A 16240-nucleotide genomic window follows, 5' to 3' on the forward strand; every position below is an offset into this window, starting at 1 on the left:
AAGAAAAAGCAGAAGAATGTTTGCAAAATATGAAGTTTATGTATAAACGTAACATGTAAAGAAAAAAAGAATGATATTGCAACATTTGTGATATAAGAGAATATGCACAGAAGGTGCACCAGGTTCGTTATTGCAATGATATACCCGTTATGGAAGCGTGGTGGTGGACATTGTCGATACGGGTATTCCTTGTTGCCGGTGTATTGCTGAGGTATCTGGGCGTGCTGAGGGTGCTGATTATGAGGGTGCCATCCACCGCGGGCGTGAGGGGGCGCTGGGGGTCGAGAGTGGGGCCCTGCCGGGGTGCCAGCAGTTACTACGGCCCTATAACGTCCCTGCATGCCCAAGCCGCGATGCTGATGACTCCCAGGGCCGTTCATTCCCTCCCCCTTTGCTCTGTCTCGTTTCGATCCTATTATTCTACCCTTTCGTTCTCTTTCTTCCTTTTCCGTCACTCTTACTTTTCCTTTTTTCTTTTTCTTTTCGTTTTCTCTCTTTCACAACGAGAGCCACACGGTATCGCTCCACCTCTTTTTTTTCTCCCTGCTGGTTTCGTTTTCGTGGTTGAAACGGGAGGACACGACACGGCAAGGCGGAGGAGGTTAACCTCGCCTCGTGATTTCGCCCGACCTCGTACACGTTTCTGGCCCCCTTCAGTTCAAAACGTGCACGCCGCACGTTAACTCCTCCGACTCCGGCTATCGAGAGAGAACCTGGCGAGATATTCGAACGTTACACGGCGAGAAGAGGCTAGATGATCGAGAGGCGATTTCCACCTCGCGCGCCGTTCTTTCGAAATGTCGAGAGAACATCCGAGCTCGCCGCCATGTTCGAGTGTTGCTCGAAACGCCAGAGACGACGCCGCTGATCTCAGGAGCCCCGTACTTTTGTCGCGTCGCGTACTTGTTTTTGATGAGAAATGGAATCGCGAATTTTTTCTATCTCTTTAATGTTATAAGCATAACGTAAATATAAATGAGATGTAAGATTATGAAAGAAAGAAAAAAAAATGTGTAATTTTCAATAGGTAGTGTGAAGACGAACAAGCGGCGACGTGATCTAAATATGTATGATATCGCGGAATGATTTTTGGTCACGTACAAAGTAGTAACAGCCGATAATAAGAACAGAGAATGTGTCTTAGAAATAAACATACCATGCAGTAATACATTGTGATAATTGTATATAAGAATAAAGAAAATGTATAGATATATAATATATATTATATACGAGAGGAATAATTAATTGTTTTACTAAAGCTACATCTGGCGAATCTCGCGGAGTTCGCGACTGAAATAGTTCAATTATAATTAACGATAGAAACACAGCGATTTCTATTTCGAAATATCATCTTTGTTAAACTACGTGCTCGTATTTGTTGGCAAAGTTTGAGTGAACATTCGCATGCTTTTTCCGGGCAACTAGAGCTCTGAGTGGCGACGAGTTCGGATACGTTTCCGGTGTGAGAAAAAAAATCTCCCCGCCACCTACTGGTCCAGAATCGAATTTCAGGGGTTCAATGATTCAAGAAAGATAAAATTAATTACGTTTCAATGAATTCAAGCAATTCGATATAACACAACAGTACAGTTTTAAAAGACGCTTTCAAACTTTAATTATTTCAGTTAAGGTTCTGAACTGTTAACTTTCGATTCTGGTCCAGATTGCGTCATTTAATATCTATGTAACAAAGCTAAAAATAATTTTATGTCTCTCTTATGCTTAGTTTAATCTCTGTTACTCTTTTGTGTGTTCAATTTCTTTCTTTACAAAAACCACGATCTTGTTGATCTTAATTTCTCTCTTATTTTTTTAAACTTTCATTTTACTCCTTTACTTGTTTGATCTTTTTTCTTTTTTTTTTTTTTTTTTTGCGAAAGAATAATACTGCCATTGATGTTTGTTTCTCTCGCTCGCCGTTAGCAAACGTTCACGATCTCGTCATCGTGCTCGCGTATCCCGTCATGAAAAGGAGCGAATCGCGGTTCGCGCTTGCAATGTATGCAAATCGCGCTTAATAATTCCGTAGGAATATTTATGAAATCACCGTTTGTCGATTTTATTGCTCGTTTATGCACATGTTGACGTCGTCGTCGAAATCCAAGAAAAGAGATAAGAGGGAAAAAAGGGGGCAGAGAAAGAAAAAAAGAATTGCAGGATTCGATGCGAAGATGAAAATTGATAATCATTGAAATTTAAATTATCATTTGTTAACCTCTGTTTGGTTTAGCGATGCACGAGCGACGTTATACTACTCGCTTGATTTTATACAGGGTGTTTCAAAATCTTGGTTCCTTCTTTCACTTGCCATAACATTATTTTAAGATTATTCCACATTTTTATAAATTTTGCCACTTCGCGAGAAAAAATATCGTTGAGTATAATCATTAATTAACTAAACGATAAATGTACTTTGTTCTCAGTAAAACTAGACTCAAATTTTAGTGCATTAATGTCTTCTTTACAAAATCATGCCAAATTAGAAAATATATCTTTGTTACTGGTAACTAATAAGAAAATAATTTTATACATAAACTAAAAGTGGACAAAATTCAGTTTTGGAAGGGTTAATATTTCAATGTAGCGTTAAATTTTGAAACATCCTGTAGATTCGGAGTTCGTTAAAGTTACGACAGGTCCAGATGCGTTAAACGTTGACGATCAACGACCAAGTCATTGCCTCCTTCGAGACCACGACGTCCTCTTCTCTCGTTCTCCTGTCGTTCATCAATTCAATCAGCCTGAGCATACGTTCCGAAGGAAAAAATGTGTTCGTCGAAATCGCTCCTCTTCGATGGGCCGTCGATACGCGAGCCACGTTCTGACGTTCAAGCGTGAAAAGCTACAGGAGCATACGAAACAGACGGTGACAAATTCATCAAGCATACAAAGCTACCTACACACTACAATAATTAAGAATCATTAATTAGCTATTTTTTTAGTTGTCCATGAAGCAGTGGAAATTTTAAAAAAGGAGATTAAACTGATTTGATAAGTAAATAGCAATTGGAAGCAGAATAGCGTAAAAGAAGAAGGAGAAGCATTTCATGCAAAGAACACAGAGGATGCACGATAGTTAACAAACGTGGATTTCTGATGATAGATACATAATTCTATGATAGCAATGGTACCGATCAATCCATTAAGGAACAAATTGTAAAATAATTTTTAAAAGTTACGCAATATTATTGGGAAATGTATGAATAACTATATATTATACATAACTTTATCTACATAACAAAATATTGATATAATTGTGGCTCTTCGGATTTAAAATCTAAAGTAACAATATACCGTTTCATCGACATATAAACAATATATTAGAATTTAAAAAGAAAATAGTTTATTCTTAGATTGGCAATTTTTATCCATTTATGAGAAATTTGAAGATGGAAGAATGCACATAATATGGAAAAATATACAAAATATATCAAGTATTTCCTGAAATTGTAGCATGTACGTTTCCGTTCAAAAGATTCAAGCATGCTACACGATTAAAAAAAAAAAAAGAGAGAGAACAACGAGTTCTTTTTTTCGACAACAACGAAGTTCGTAAAACTCGAAAAGAAACGCGTTTCTTTTCGTCAAAAGAAGATATTTCATGGGATCGAGAGGCAATTTGGGTGGTAGCGTCCTATGACGCTGTCTAGAGGTACCATTTTCTGGTTCCTTTGTGTACCCACGGCACATCGTCGTCATTTTTTTCTTTCGATTTCTCATCTCCTCGTGAAGAACCAGAGAGGAATGAGAGACCAGGGTCCTGACCACGAAGTCCGAAGAAACGATTAAATGAACCGGAATATCCAGGCCCCGTTGCTTTGGGCCAACCTCTCTCTTTGCTTTTGTGCAGGCCATGGCCCCGCACAGTCCAAGCAAAATAAAAATATATGTGTATCCTGGACGACTGGAAATAAGCCTCCGATTGTAGCAAATTTTCGACCTGGGCAAGGATACCATTCCTTCTTCTGAAGTCCTGCGTTCTATAAAAAGATTCTCGCCGATGGTAGATGAGATTTTTATGCAAGTCCAACATAACATAGGAATAGCCTTTTCTACTGAAAATTTTCATCGTAGTCAAATACACGGATTTTTGCTTTTTGTCTTTTGAAATAAACTTTCGATACCGTGCTTTTCTGTATCGAAAATTCTCGTTCATAGGATTCAACAGGATTCTCATAGAAGTCGAGATATAGGAGATTTTTTGGAACGATGTTAAGTATGAAATTAAGTATTATCAAGACACTGGGACTGAAGAGAATAGTTTTGTTGGACGTGCATCACAGTGGACATGGAGTCTTTTCGCTTTCCTGGGCCTGATGGCACATGTTCTCCTTGCGCTAGCGCTCATGGAACTTCTGTTATGCGAGTGGACGGGAAATGTCGCGATAGTTAACGATTACTTGGTTATACGATGGTGGAATTGATGTTCTTGGCATGGAATTTATGTCAACACTGGCTGGTTAGGTGATGGTAAAGTTTATGCTATACAATATGGCGGTTGAAGTGCATGTAATTCTCGCTCTCGCGTTTTCAATGTTTTTATATTGAGAGAAGAAAATTTAATAGAACAGTTCATTTTATACGGAGTATATAATTGGATAGATAGTGTTTAAAGAAATTTTTATCATGTCGTCGAAGAAGCACCATATTTCTTAAGAGTTAAAACGAACATATCTCAAAGATGGTAGTTTTTTTTCTTTTTGAATAATTTAAAGTTGGAGTATATTATTCGCAAATTTTGCGAAACGTAATTCTTTTTAGACTAATGTTTGTCGAACTTAATATATTTTAAAAATATTTCTGAAATAAATATTTATGTTATACGTGAAGTAATTTTTTAAATGTAAATTCTGAAATATTTATAAATAAATTTCGTTGTATTTTTTCGACGGTATAGTAGAAAGGGCCTTGCAATGCGGTATTTAAAGAAATACTACAACTCAAAATAGATATTTAACCGAAGAAGGTAGACAATGCATTAAACTGTAAATAAAAATAAATAATGGAACTATCCGTTGGTCGGGCAGAATTTTTAACAACAACCGTCGATCTTGGTATCGAGAGAGTAGATGGGTTGCACAAGGGCGCCAGGTGAACGTGCCATATGTCACGCGGGGAGATAAGAGTATCTAATACAAGATAGCGAACAAATACGTTTAATTTTTGTCTGATCTTTTAATTCTTATTAACAACCGAAATTCATGAAATAGTTAATCCAAGAGGAAAACAAAGTAACTCTTCGCTTTAATAATAGCAAACCCAAAATTTTCCTCATGGAATAATGAAGAATCTTTCAGAAGATAAAGTAACAAAGAAGGACAATTTTGCGATTTATATATCCCTTACTAAACCAATATTTAATCAACTACTGGTATAAGATCACAGGATAATTGTATATTATCTTACAAGAAAAATAATTCCATAAATGATTACTCCACGAAATAAGTAAAAAACATTTTCATATTTTGAATCATCCTGTACCGATCATTCGTTTCAAAATTGAAATATTTATTTCATATTTTACATAAAATTGCACAAAAATGTCATTTTATCGCTATTACGTAATTATTTATTGTTTATTGCGGCAGATATCTTTCTTTTTATCTACTACACTGGCATTTATTCCTTCCTTTAAAGGGATAACGGTGCACGTGCACCGGTGAGCAGTTACTGTAAATGTACCATATGCTGGATATTTACTATGTCTTGGGTGTTGTATATCATTAACAGAGGTAAGGCAATGGGCGAAGTAACGTAACAGGTGCTATTAAACGCTACTTAACGTCTAATACGTCTCTTTGACGCAATAATAAGAACGTCTCGGTGGCTTTGTACCCGTCGATGGCAGAGGTCCATTTTCGTCAGACGAGGAGGGACGGCGCTTATGCTTCGAACAAAGGATGTAACCTTCGACGTTCGAGCCCTCGGGTGTTGATTCAATTTCAACAAATTTTTTATAGAGATTCTAATTCGGCCTTGCTTCGAAGAGTAATTTCCCTCTATATATCGCAGATTGTAACTTAAAAATCTTCCGATATTTAATTTATTAAATTCGTTAGACTGCCGATACGAAAATTGCCGTACGAATTTTTTAAATTACAGTTTACGTTTTTAAACATTCCGAAACATTTAATATATGCATGAAATTATAGTTGAATTGCGGTTGGTTCCCTTAAAATTGGCAATCACAGTTCAAAATTTCAAACGTTAGTGCCTGGTCGCTGAAACCTCGTACACGTACGTTAGTGCTGGTGGCTCTGATCGAGAGAGGCCAGAGCTCCTGGTGATGTGGCGATGTTCGCGTCTGCGAGAAACCCGTTTACCTTTAAACTCCTCTCTCGTGGTAGCGACTCTATCGAGACGCGGCCGACGCAAAAACCGTCTGAGACGAGGACGAAGGAATCGCGGCGAGAAACGCGTACACCGTTCCGGACGGCGCGGCGACGTGATCAAAAGCTGGCGTGAACGGGGTCACGATACCCGGACCATCACGATTCCATGGAATTCTAATGGATTTTACCTTTTAATCGACGGTCCGAAGATTTGTGTTCTTAAAAATTTAGGTTTGTAGGATACACGTAAACGTGTTTTCATATTTTCCTAACACAAATTTTAGGTTTTAATTTTTTTTCTTTTTTTTTATGAAAGATATAAAAGACGAGATAAAGAAATTTAGGTATTTTGGAAAACCTTATTTCTGCGTTTAATTATCGAATCAGAGGCGTGTAGACAGTTTTTTAAATTTACTTTTCAAGTTTAGAATACGTACAAATTCTAGGTGATATTTTTTCTACGACAAATTTTAACATTTGATCATCGAATTACAGAGGTTTAGGTATTTTCACGCAACATCTACGAACGTGGGTGTATATATGTACATTGTATGTAGGATACAGTAATTTTCTAATAATTTCTAAACTTCGTCGCGTTTCCTATAAGCGTTGTAATACCTATAAATGTAGGTGTATGTACATTGAAGTGGTCTAGTTTACTGTCAAAACACCTGTTCTTTTCGTGACACGTGTAAGAGTATAAAGTGAACCTTCGTCTATTTCGAAAATGGTTGGTAGTTTGAAGGTTACCTAGATATCATATCAAGCGTTAAAAGTGTTATAGCCGATAACTTACAAGCACATTTTTCTTATATTTGGAAATAGGAGACTGTTGTCGTAAGGATTTTCATTTTTCATTTCTTTGAATCATCCATTTCGAAGCTTCCATATGTCTTTTCTAATTCTGTATCCAATGACGCTATGTTAGGGATTCTTGAGAGGCCTGTCTATTCGAGAACCTAAACTCACAATTTTCTGGGAATTATTCTCCGTTTCAAAATTCTCAACTCAGCGGCACTTCGCCACACACAACCAAAATATCCAATAAATAAAAAAAGATTCAAGAAGAAGAAGAGGAAGAAGAAGAAGAAGAAGAAAAAGAAAAAGAAGAAGAATAAAAAGACATCAAAGACCGAAAACTCAAGCCAAACCACCTGTACTAAAAACCGCAAGACTGCAAGAGATTCATTCTCCATTTCATAACTCTCAACTCGATGCATTTTTTTAGCAACCTGGTCGAACCACGATGAGCGGCTGATGCCGGAGCGAGCAAGCCAACCAGTTCCGGGCGAGCAAAGTTGTATCGTAGGAACCAAAGCCTCCCACGATTATATTCTCGACCGAAAACTCCGAGGCTGATGATCAAGGCGGATGGAAGACGTGGCCAGTGTCGACGAGGGTATGTACAAAGGCTCGAATTTATGCCGCTCGAGAAGACGGCAGCTGCGTTTTCGATTTTTCCACCAGCTGTTGGCACGGTGTCTCACGGGCAGGGCCGTAGACCTTCGTTCGTCCACTCGACTAGCCCTTAAAAAGCCGAAATGTACAAAAGGTGGTCCCTAGGGCGGTGGCAGTACAGGTCGAGACCTTGTTCCCTCTTTTTATCACTCTCCCTCTTCTACGTGTTTGGTTCCTGTTCGTTCGAATCGAGAGAAAATGCTTTTGGTACACCTTCAGGAGTCCTCGAGGAATCAGGGAACTCAACGAGAGAGAGAGAGGAGCACCAAGGAGCTTGAGCTGCTCTCTATCGATCCAGGCCGCCTCGTATCACGAAACTGGCTGGCACCCTGGAGAGAGCGACCACGAGACGAAAGGGAGGGAAGACGAAGCGAACGAACGAGGAATAGAGAGGAAGAGGGATAGAGAAATTTCCACTTCGCTCTCCTCAAAGGATGCACGGGATGGACTCGGTGGATTTTCTGTTTTCTATCGAACTTTCTTCGCGGAGCAATTCTCTTTTCTCGTTATTGTTCCGGCTGATTGTTATTCCAACGTTTTACGTATCGTAATACATTCGATCGTGTATTTTATATATTAGCTCAGGCGTTCTACTCTGAGAAACAGATTGGCAGATCGAAACGTGTAGAGTCATTCTTGATGATTCGTTAAATTTTGTTCTATCATCGATCGAGCTACGTTATTAACATCTTTGATCGTTTAGTTTCTGATGAATTACACCCATCGTGTGTTCTCTTGTTAAAACCGAAAAATTAAGAAAAAAAATGGAGTTTATCGATACCTTCTCGATCATTTTTCCTATGATAAGAACAGAACGAATGTATGGAAAACGCGTATTAATTGGACGTAGTGTAGAGGTAACTTTGATCAAATACACGTGTTGTTTCAAAGAACGTATAGTTGAAGTTTCATTTCGAAAAAAGGGACATTTGATATGAAGCGATCTAATAGATACAGAGGTGTACAGTTCGTTCGGTGCACGGATTTATGGCAACATGGCCGCTATTGATTGAAATGGAAACGATCAGACAACTCTCTCTCTCTCTCTCTCTCTCTCTTTCTCTGTGGAGTTGACAGTGAATGGACTGGTCGAAAACGAGTTTTATTTCGATGTTGTTTTTGCATCTTGTAGGGCCAATGATTTATTATGTTATTTATTATGTTGTAAGAAATTACAAGTACCGGTGGAGGAAAAGAGTATTCGGTAACCTAGTCTAGAGTAGTATAGGGTAGTAAATCAGAATTAACTCTTTCATGGTACGATCCACGATTCACGATCATACACATATGTAATTGTCGAAATTTATTACACGTAAAACAACTAAAAGATAAGCGTACAGTTAATAAAGATCGAGGTACATACTTCACTTGCAACCCTTTCACGATGTAATAAAAGCAAGAAAATGACGAACGAACGATTTCAAATATAACTGTTTTTTTTTATCAATAAAATTTCTGCGATTTCTGACGCAATATATAAGAAGAAATACATATACATATATACTTGTAGTATTTTATCAATAATAAATTTCAACTCTTTATATGCAGATTGGATCGTTGACGATATAAACAAAGAGAGACTCAGAGATTTTTATTTTTGGTGAAAAAGGTTTCAAACGCTTGACTCGATGAAAGTTTACGTAATATAGCAGAGACTCGATAGGTATTTTATAAACTCCACACGTATATTTTGAAAGCATAGAACAATAAAAAGGAAGGTAAGCTTGGATATAAATCGAAATGTCAGAAAAATATATTTGCCTATGGCGAATTATTAACAACGTACAATAAGATTCAATATATGTGACATTTATGACATTGTATTACATTTGTCGATTCGCTCAAGTATCCATCGGTCTTAAATCGTTCGTTCCACCATTCTTCTTTGTTTTATTTCGTTATTTTATATCTACACGTAAATGAATCAAGTAGAAAATTGCAAAGCTTCCTAACGACTATAATACCAACGCTATGGAGGAGTAGCTGTAACTTATAATTCTGATTAAATAGCGTTTAAAAGTCATTGAAATCGCGTTTTGAGAAACCGAGTAACTCGGTAAACGATAACACTGAAAGTGAAGTCTCTAGAATTTTCTATTTCCGTGAAAAAAAAAAAGAAAAAGAGAAAAACAATGGAGTTGGTTTCGATGCGTTCGATGAAGAAGTTCTTTCGCTTTCGAACGAAGATAAGACGAACAGATAGCAGAGGCGAACGATTGTGAAGCGGGAACGATCGACCAGCAGCCTTCGAGAAGAAACGAGGATGCGTTAAAATATTCAAGGTCCACTCTGGGTAAAGAACATTCGACTTGTGGAGGATGGTGCGTTTCCTCGCGATGCAAGAGACCTAACGAGCTTCCGGGGAACGAATAACGTTCGTTTCAGTCTGAATAATTTCGACTTTCGATAGAGTTATTTCGATTCTTATTACGTAAAATATTATTGTGGATTGGAATCGATCAAACAATGATGCGATGTATTTTCAGTAATATTTTAAGGGCTTCGTCATTTTGTTCAAATATCGCGAATTTTACCGTAACATTATACGAAAAATATATTTTAGAAAAAATAAAAAGGAATTTCTGGTTAAAATTAGATTTGGTTAGAAAAATCTGTATGCTTTCAAAGATTAAAATATAATTTAATAAATTGCCGTAATAAATTGTCGAAGAGAACTCTCGTGAAAAAAACATTCGACGTCCTCTGATTAAAAAAAAAAAAGTAGTATGATATATCCTATGGGTGGGATAATCTGATCAGAATGTAATAAAAATGGAGAATAGTGATTTTTCGTGATATTAGAATTTATCTTTCTCGACGATGGAATTTATAGTTTGGTTTTCTAGTTAACGCTTAAGGTGATCAACGTGCTATTTGGGACACCCTGTATATTTACATTTGGAGCGCACCCAGCATCACGAGTGTGACTCGTTATCGCCTCTGGACTGTGTTTTCCACGCGACAAGTGTAACTTGTAAGACACAGGGGGTTAATTTGATACAAGCGCGTACTATGATACAACCCCTAATAAGAGAGACGCGAAAACCAATTGTACTATGTATCGATAAATAACGAGACCATTGAAATAATCGAGCTTAGATACCAGTGAAAGCTTACCGGATTGTTTCCTCGATCGTTGTAAAAAGAAGGCGAATTTTTCTTCTTAACTTTTCCAAAAATATTATATGTACCGTGTGCACACAATACCATATTTCACGACCATAATTCAATAGTAAATGAGATTAAAGAAATCTTATGGAGAAATCTTATACATAGAAATAATCTTATGGAGAAATCTTATACATAAAAATAATCCTATAGAAATTTTCAAGAAACTTTTCAAATACATTTTCAGGTTCCAAAAACAGATCACAATTTGATCTTAATCTTATATCAGAAATATAGTTTAACTTGTACTAAACTTCGAATTTAATTATCACATGCAACATTATGTAATTATAGTTTCATATAAGATATACCTTAGTATTAAGCTGTTAATAATTCGATTCATGCTGAACCACGAAATATACTTCGATAAATTGAACCAATTTTGTTATATTAAAAGTATGCTAGTGAAATGGATACAAAAACAAAACACGGTATCCAGTACAAGCGCGAATAAAATTCTTAAAGGATTAACAAACCTTCCTCGAATGGCCCATTCCATTTTCTCACCACGCCACACCAACCTTCTAAAACAGTTTATATTCTCACTTCATACTAAGCTTCTCGAATAAACTCCCTCTTCTTAACCTTCTTCCATTTATTCCGTTAGTTTCTACGCTCAAATAATCCGTGTACACATATAGAAATTGGAAAATTCCTTCTAGAACGATACTAAAAAAATAAAATAATGCTAAAAAAAACAACGTATGTTTGGGTGGCTTTTTCATCGGAATAATCTCAACGATTCGTCAAAATAGCCTCAGTATTATAAATAACGCGCGCTATACATTGGATATTTTATAGACTTTTGCGTATTGTCCACGTTCTGTATATTTTCCCATAAGCGCGTAAAGACCCGCACTCCACCGACAGGATTTGATTTTTAAATTTAGGATTGTTCAGCAGATTAGAAGAAAATTTGAATTTGGCTGACACAACTGTATCGAAATTTAATCGACCACCGTTGCTCTGTATTTGGGGCATGTTCGCTCTTCGCTCGAACCCTTTCCTCGTAGATCACGACGACGACGACCAGCGACGCTTTAATTTATGCGTACGTACGTACGGTAACAGGTACCTACGCTTAGCCCTGCTGAACTGGACCTACTGGTTCGAAATAAACAAATAGAATTAAAAGCAACAATCCGGAAACGGGAGCCTGTTCTGCCTCTATCGTACGGTATTATACCGTGGCCTTCGTAGTTGTGCATTCGCGTTTGTTTATGCGAGCACAACGATCAGGACCATGGACGAAAAACTGGCGTACAACATCCGTACACGCCGTGCTGCCCCTGGTCTCTTATTGTTAGTCGGTGTTGGCAAACACAGGCAAACCGATGACTAACGAGAGTCCATATTCGCCTGTTTCGCTTTGAGAAATTAGCCGCATGACTTGTTCGTGTGACTCGAACGACCATGGTTTTATATTTCTGACTTTTTTCGTCTTCCGTTGAATCATCGCGATTCAATTTGTAATCGCTGCGTGCTAGTCGTCAATAATATAAGAAAAAGTTTGGAATTTTCGTCGTAGGTTAACGGCGAAGGGAATCTTGCTTCGAGCGTAGACAGACGGAAGGTATATAGATCAGGTTGAAGCACGAAATTCTGAAAGCGCGTGGCTGTGCGCCCTGTATCACTGCACGCCAAAGCCAGTGTGTGCTACACCAGTTTCGAGGTTAATTTTCTCTGCTATGGAAGATTCTACGAGAATACAAAAACCATCTTATCAAAATCTTATCAAAGGCATATTAAACAAACAAATCGAGCCCTACTCACGTAAATAACAAACCTACCCACTGCCCGTGTAATATTCTATACGAGGCATAATTCGTCGATATAAAAGCGGTTAACGAACCTCTATTAACCGTGTCACCCATGATCCGAGCCAATTTAGTCAGTAAACTCGTAAAACGCGTGCACGCGCCCGCATATGGCGTCGAGGGCAGGCGTTTGCTGGGCTTAGGAGTATTTTATCCACCGTTTTTCGTCCCCGCGGGTTTTTCTTCGCGAAACCGACGCAAGGCAACAGCGGAGGAGTTCTCAGAGCCGAAGAGAGAGAGCCCGTATGCGTCACCGTGCCCGCATACCGCAGCGGCGAATTACAACCATCCCTCCTCGCCACTACACCTCCTCTAACGTCCCCTGTAATGATGGATATTGTGGCCAGTCCCCGAGGGAACTCGATCTCTCGACGATCCACAATCGTAGCCAGGTAAGGAGGAGAGATTAGAAGAGAGACTTGGAAAACCGCCTCTTCGCATGATGTTTTATAAGGGGATGAGAAAATGGCTAAGCAAAAGTACGTAGATCTGATTTTTTCTATTTCTTATAGACTCAATACAATCATAAAAATAGGTACACGTATTAACCGAAACTATTGTGTATCTCATATTGAAATTGAAATAAGACCCTGGTCATCGAGTTGTAAACTCTAGATCAACAAAGACGTCCAAATTACTTAAAATATCTACTTTTAATCCTCTGAAGATATCAATTATAGATATTTTATATCGGTAAAATAAACAAAAATGTATATATATATACATGTATATTTCTATTATTATTATTATATATATATATATATATAAAACAACGTGAAACGGTGGGATAACAGAGAACAGTATTTAAGTATGTACAATGTACCAGATGGGTTTCAAGACCTTTTAGTAGCTTTGAAAAGTTTCTTATTTTTGTACGTAGCTCGTACCTGCGTAAGCTCAGGATATAAATGCGAATGTAATAAATTTAAGGGATAGAAGGTTATTTAACCCGACTTAGTAGGATTGGTATTAGGGTGCAATAAGGAAATGAGGCTCCAGGACACTCCTGCCAAACGTCAGGATGGCCACCGTGGGGTTTTAGTCGGTTTGAGAGTCCGACACTACCTCGTCGCCTTCCAGCGACGTTTATTCGACGGCTGTAAAATAGTCGTAAAATTGCTGCTTTTGTCGAAGGATTTTAAAATACGTCCTTTTGAAAAGATTTTAGATACAACATGGTATAGTTAATAAAAGATTGGAAGTGGCCTGCCTTTTCTCTATGTCTAACGGTGACGAACGATTTTAACTATCATAACGGTACACGTTTTGCAAATTACAATCGTTTGTTTATTTTCTAAAAGATCGAATTACCGATAGAATTTTATAATACAGTATATTATATTCTGTATAGTACTGTGAATTTTAAAACTAAATACAGTTAAAAATAGTTAAATTCAGTGTGTACCTATATGAAAATAAACTTCAAAGAGAAAAGATTATGAACTCTGAATCGAAGAATTACATCGAACGTCTGATGTACGTAGCCTAGTAAAGTTCTGAATAGTCGATTTCTCAACTCTAGACTATACTTCATCTGATAAAAAAATCAAGATTATATGCCTCGTATCGCGTATACAAGTATCACTGAATCTATCCTCGTCCGAACTTTGTGTTTCCAATTTCCGATTAAAAATAAGGTTTGAGAACGATCGACAAAGTTGAAAAAGAAGCTCCGGAATCCATGATTTATTTAAACAATTCCATATCGACGCATCCAGAGAAGCTTGATCGAAGCACGAAACGCTAATGGCTGACTCCATCGCAACTTTTTATCGCGTTATTGACAAATACCACGGTATCTCTATCTGCCAGTGGAAGAACGATGATGCAAACGAATTTCTTGTACAAGAACTCACGCACGTATCCCAAAGAGAAATACAATACGCACGATACAACAAATAATACGAATATCGCGATTTAATTCGTTAAAGAAAGGCATCGAATGGAAATATTTGCAATCGTCCGAAGAAAATTACAACAGATTCCAATGGATCAAGCTGTTACGTTCGTAAGGTTGTAATAATTATCAACGCTGCTGGGAATTTTTCTATACTAAGATTAGGAAATATTACAATTGAACGAAGAAAAATAAAATTAAAGAAGATGAATGCACAATTTACAACAGGAAAAAATGAAAAACTTTGCAGAATCGACGTAGAGAGATTTCGAGGTAAAGAAATCTCGTACGCGGCAAAAGATCTCGAGCAAATCGCGATGCACGTTGTTGTATACAGCTCCCTTTGCAACGAAAAGAAATCTAGAGTACTTATTTTTGAACGTGACGCATTGACAAAAGACGATCCTGCAAGATCTTCGATGACAATACTACGACGCGTAGAAATACACGAACTGCTTCATTTCCATATCGATGCGAATATGTGGCCGTGGAAGGCTGGTGTATTAACCTAACCTTGTTGTTGCTTCAATATACATAATAAAAAGATGTCGAGATATTTCATTACGATAATTTGTTGCGATCGTCTTAAGGATTTGATAAATTTAGCCTTTTTGTATTAGTTATATCGTACAATTATTATTTATCTATATATCGTTCGTAATCATTATATTATAATAAACAATGAGTTCTCTTTTTCTCTAACAAAGTATTAACAATTGTATTATTACTATAAGATTTTCATGATTCTGTTACGTATTTAGTTTTATGTATGTATGTATGTATGTATATATATATATATAGCTTCTTTGTTTCGATGGTAACACGAATAAAAAAATTTGAAATTTGCTTTCGTTCGATAGAAGGCTTACATTGTGTTTCTATATTTATCATGTGAAACGGTATATTTGTAAGTTCATCAGTTTCGCGTCAGAGAGCAAAATTATTACTTGTAAACTTGGCCTTAATTTTACAACACTCGCTCATCTTCGGTAATTTTTCGACGCTTCCAGTGCAAGCTTGTACTGCTTTCGCGAATAGTGGCATATCTTGTGTTAAGTCAGCCTCGTAACGTCGTTCGAATGACTCACGAAGATTTCTTTGTAAGTGTTAAAACGCTTCTACTTTAAAGTTTACATTTTTTAAGTTGCGCCGCTATCAGAATAAAGCAGCGATATATATTTTAGTGACGTAAATTTCTAAAAATTGATTGCGGACGCGAAGAAAATTTACGAAATCTATCCAATTTCAACATACAACTCGGCACGACATTTGATCGATCAACATTTTCCTTTGCAACAAAGCATTACCTTGCGAAATCGCTTTTTGTTTCCTTCAATGCCATGATATCTTTTACGTCTTTCTGTATATTCTTATCAAGAGTATGGACAGAGTTTTATCAAAGGATATTTCGAAGCTGTTTTACAAGATACTCGATCGAATTCGAATATTCTATTCGTATTCTACGTTTATACCGTTATGACATTCGTTTGTTCATTATTTAAATTCCATTTGCCTTTAATCAAACTCGATTATAATTTCTATCACGTTCTCCGCTGCGTTCCATCGGT

General features: G+C 37.2%; 1 protein-coding gene across 8 annotated transcripts in view; it reads right to left on the minus strand.

The window, feature by feature from the left end:
* The window catches only part of LOC122575625 (RING finger protein 44), a 41358-nt gene that overhangs the window by 13390 nt on the left and 11728 nt on the right, over positions 1-16240 (minus strand). For 6 of the 8 annotated variants that reach the window (XR_006319490.1, XR_006319489.1, XM_043744823.1 and 3 more), the window contains one exon: positions 145-713. The exons of 1 other annotated variant lie outside the window; for it this stretch is intronic. Coding sequence is in view for 5 of the 7 variants with exons in the window: in XM_043744823.1 (XP_043600758.1) it covers positions 145-380 (236 nt within the window). In the remaining 2 variants the exon portion in view is untranslated. Of the gene's footprint in view, positions 1-144; positions 714-2669; positions 2843-16240 lie in introns of those variants that run through there. One more of the 8 variants, XM_043744819.1, reaches the window with a different exon arrangement.

Source organism: Bombus pyrosoma, linkage group LG15 (genome assembly GCF_014825855.1).
Source record: "Bombus pyrosoma isolate SC7728 linkage group LG15, ASM1482585v1, whole genome shotgun sequence".
NCBI lineage: Eukaryota > Metazoa > Arthropoda > Insecta > Hymenoptera > Apidae > Bombus > Bombus pyrosoma.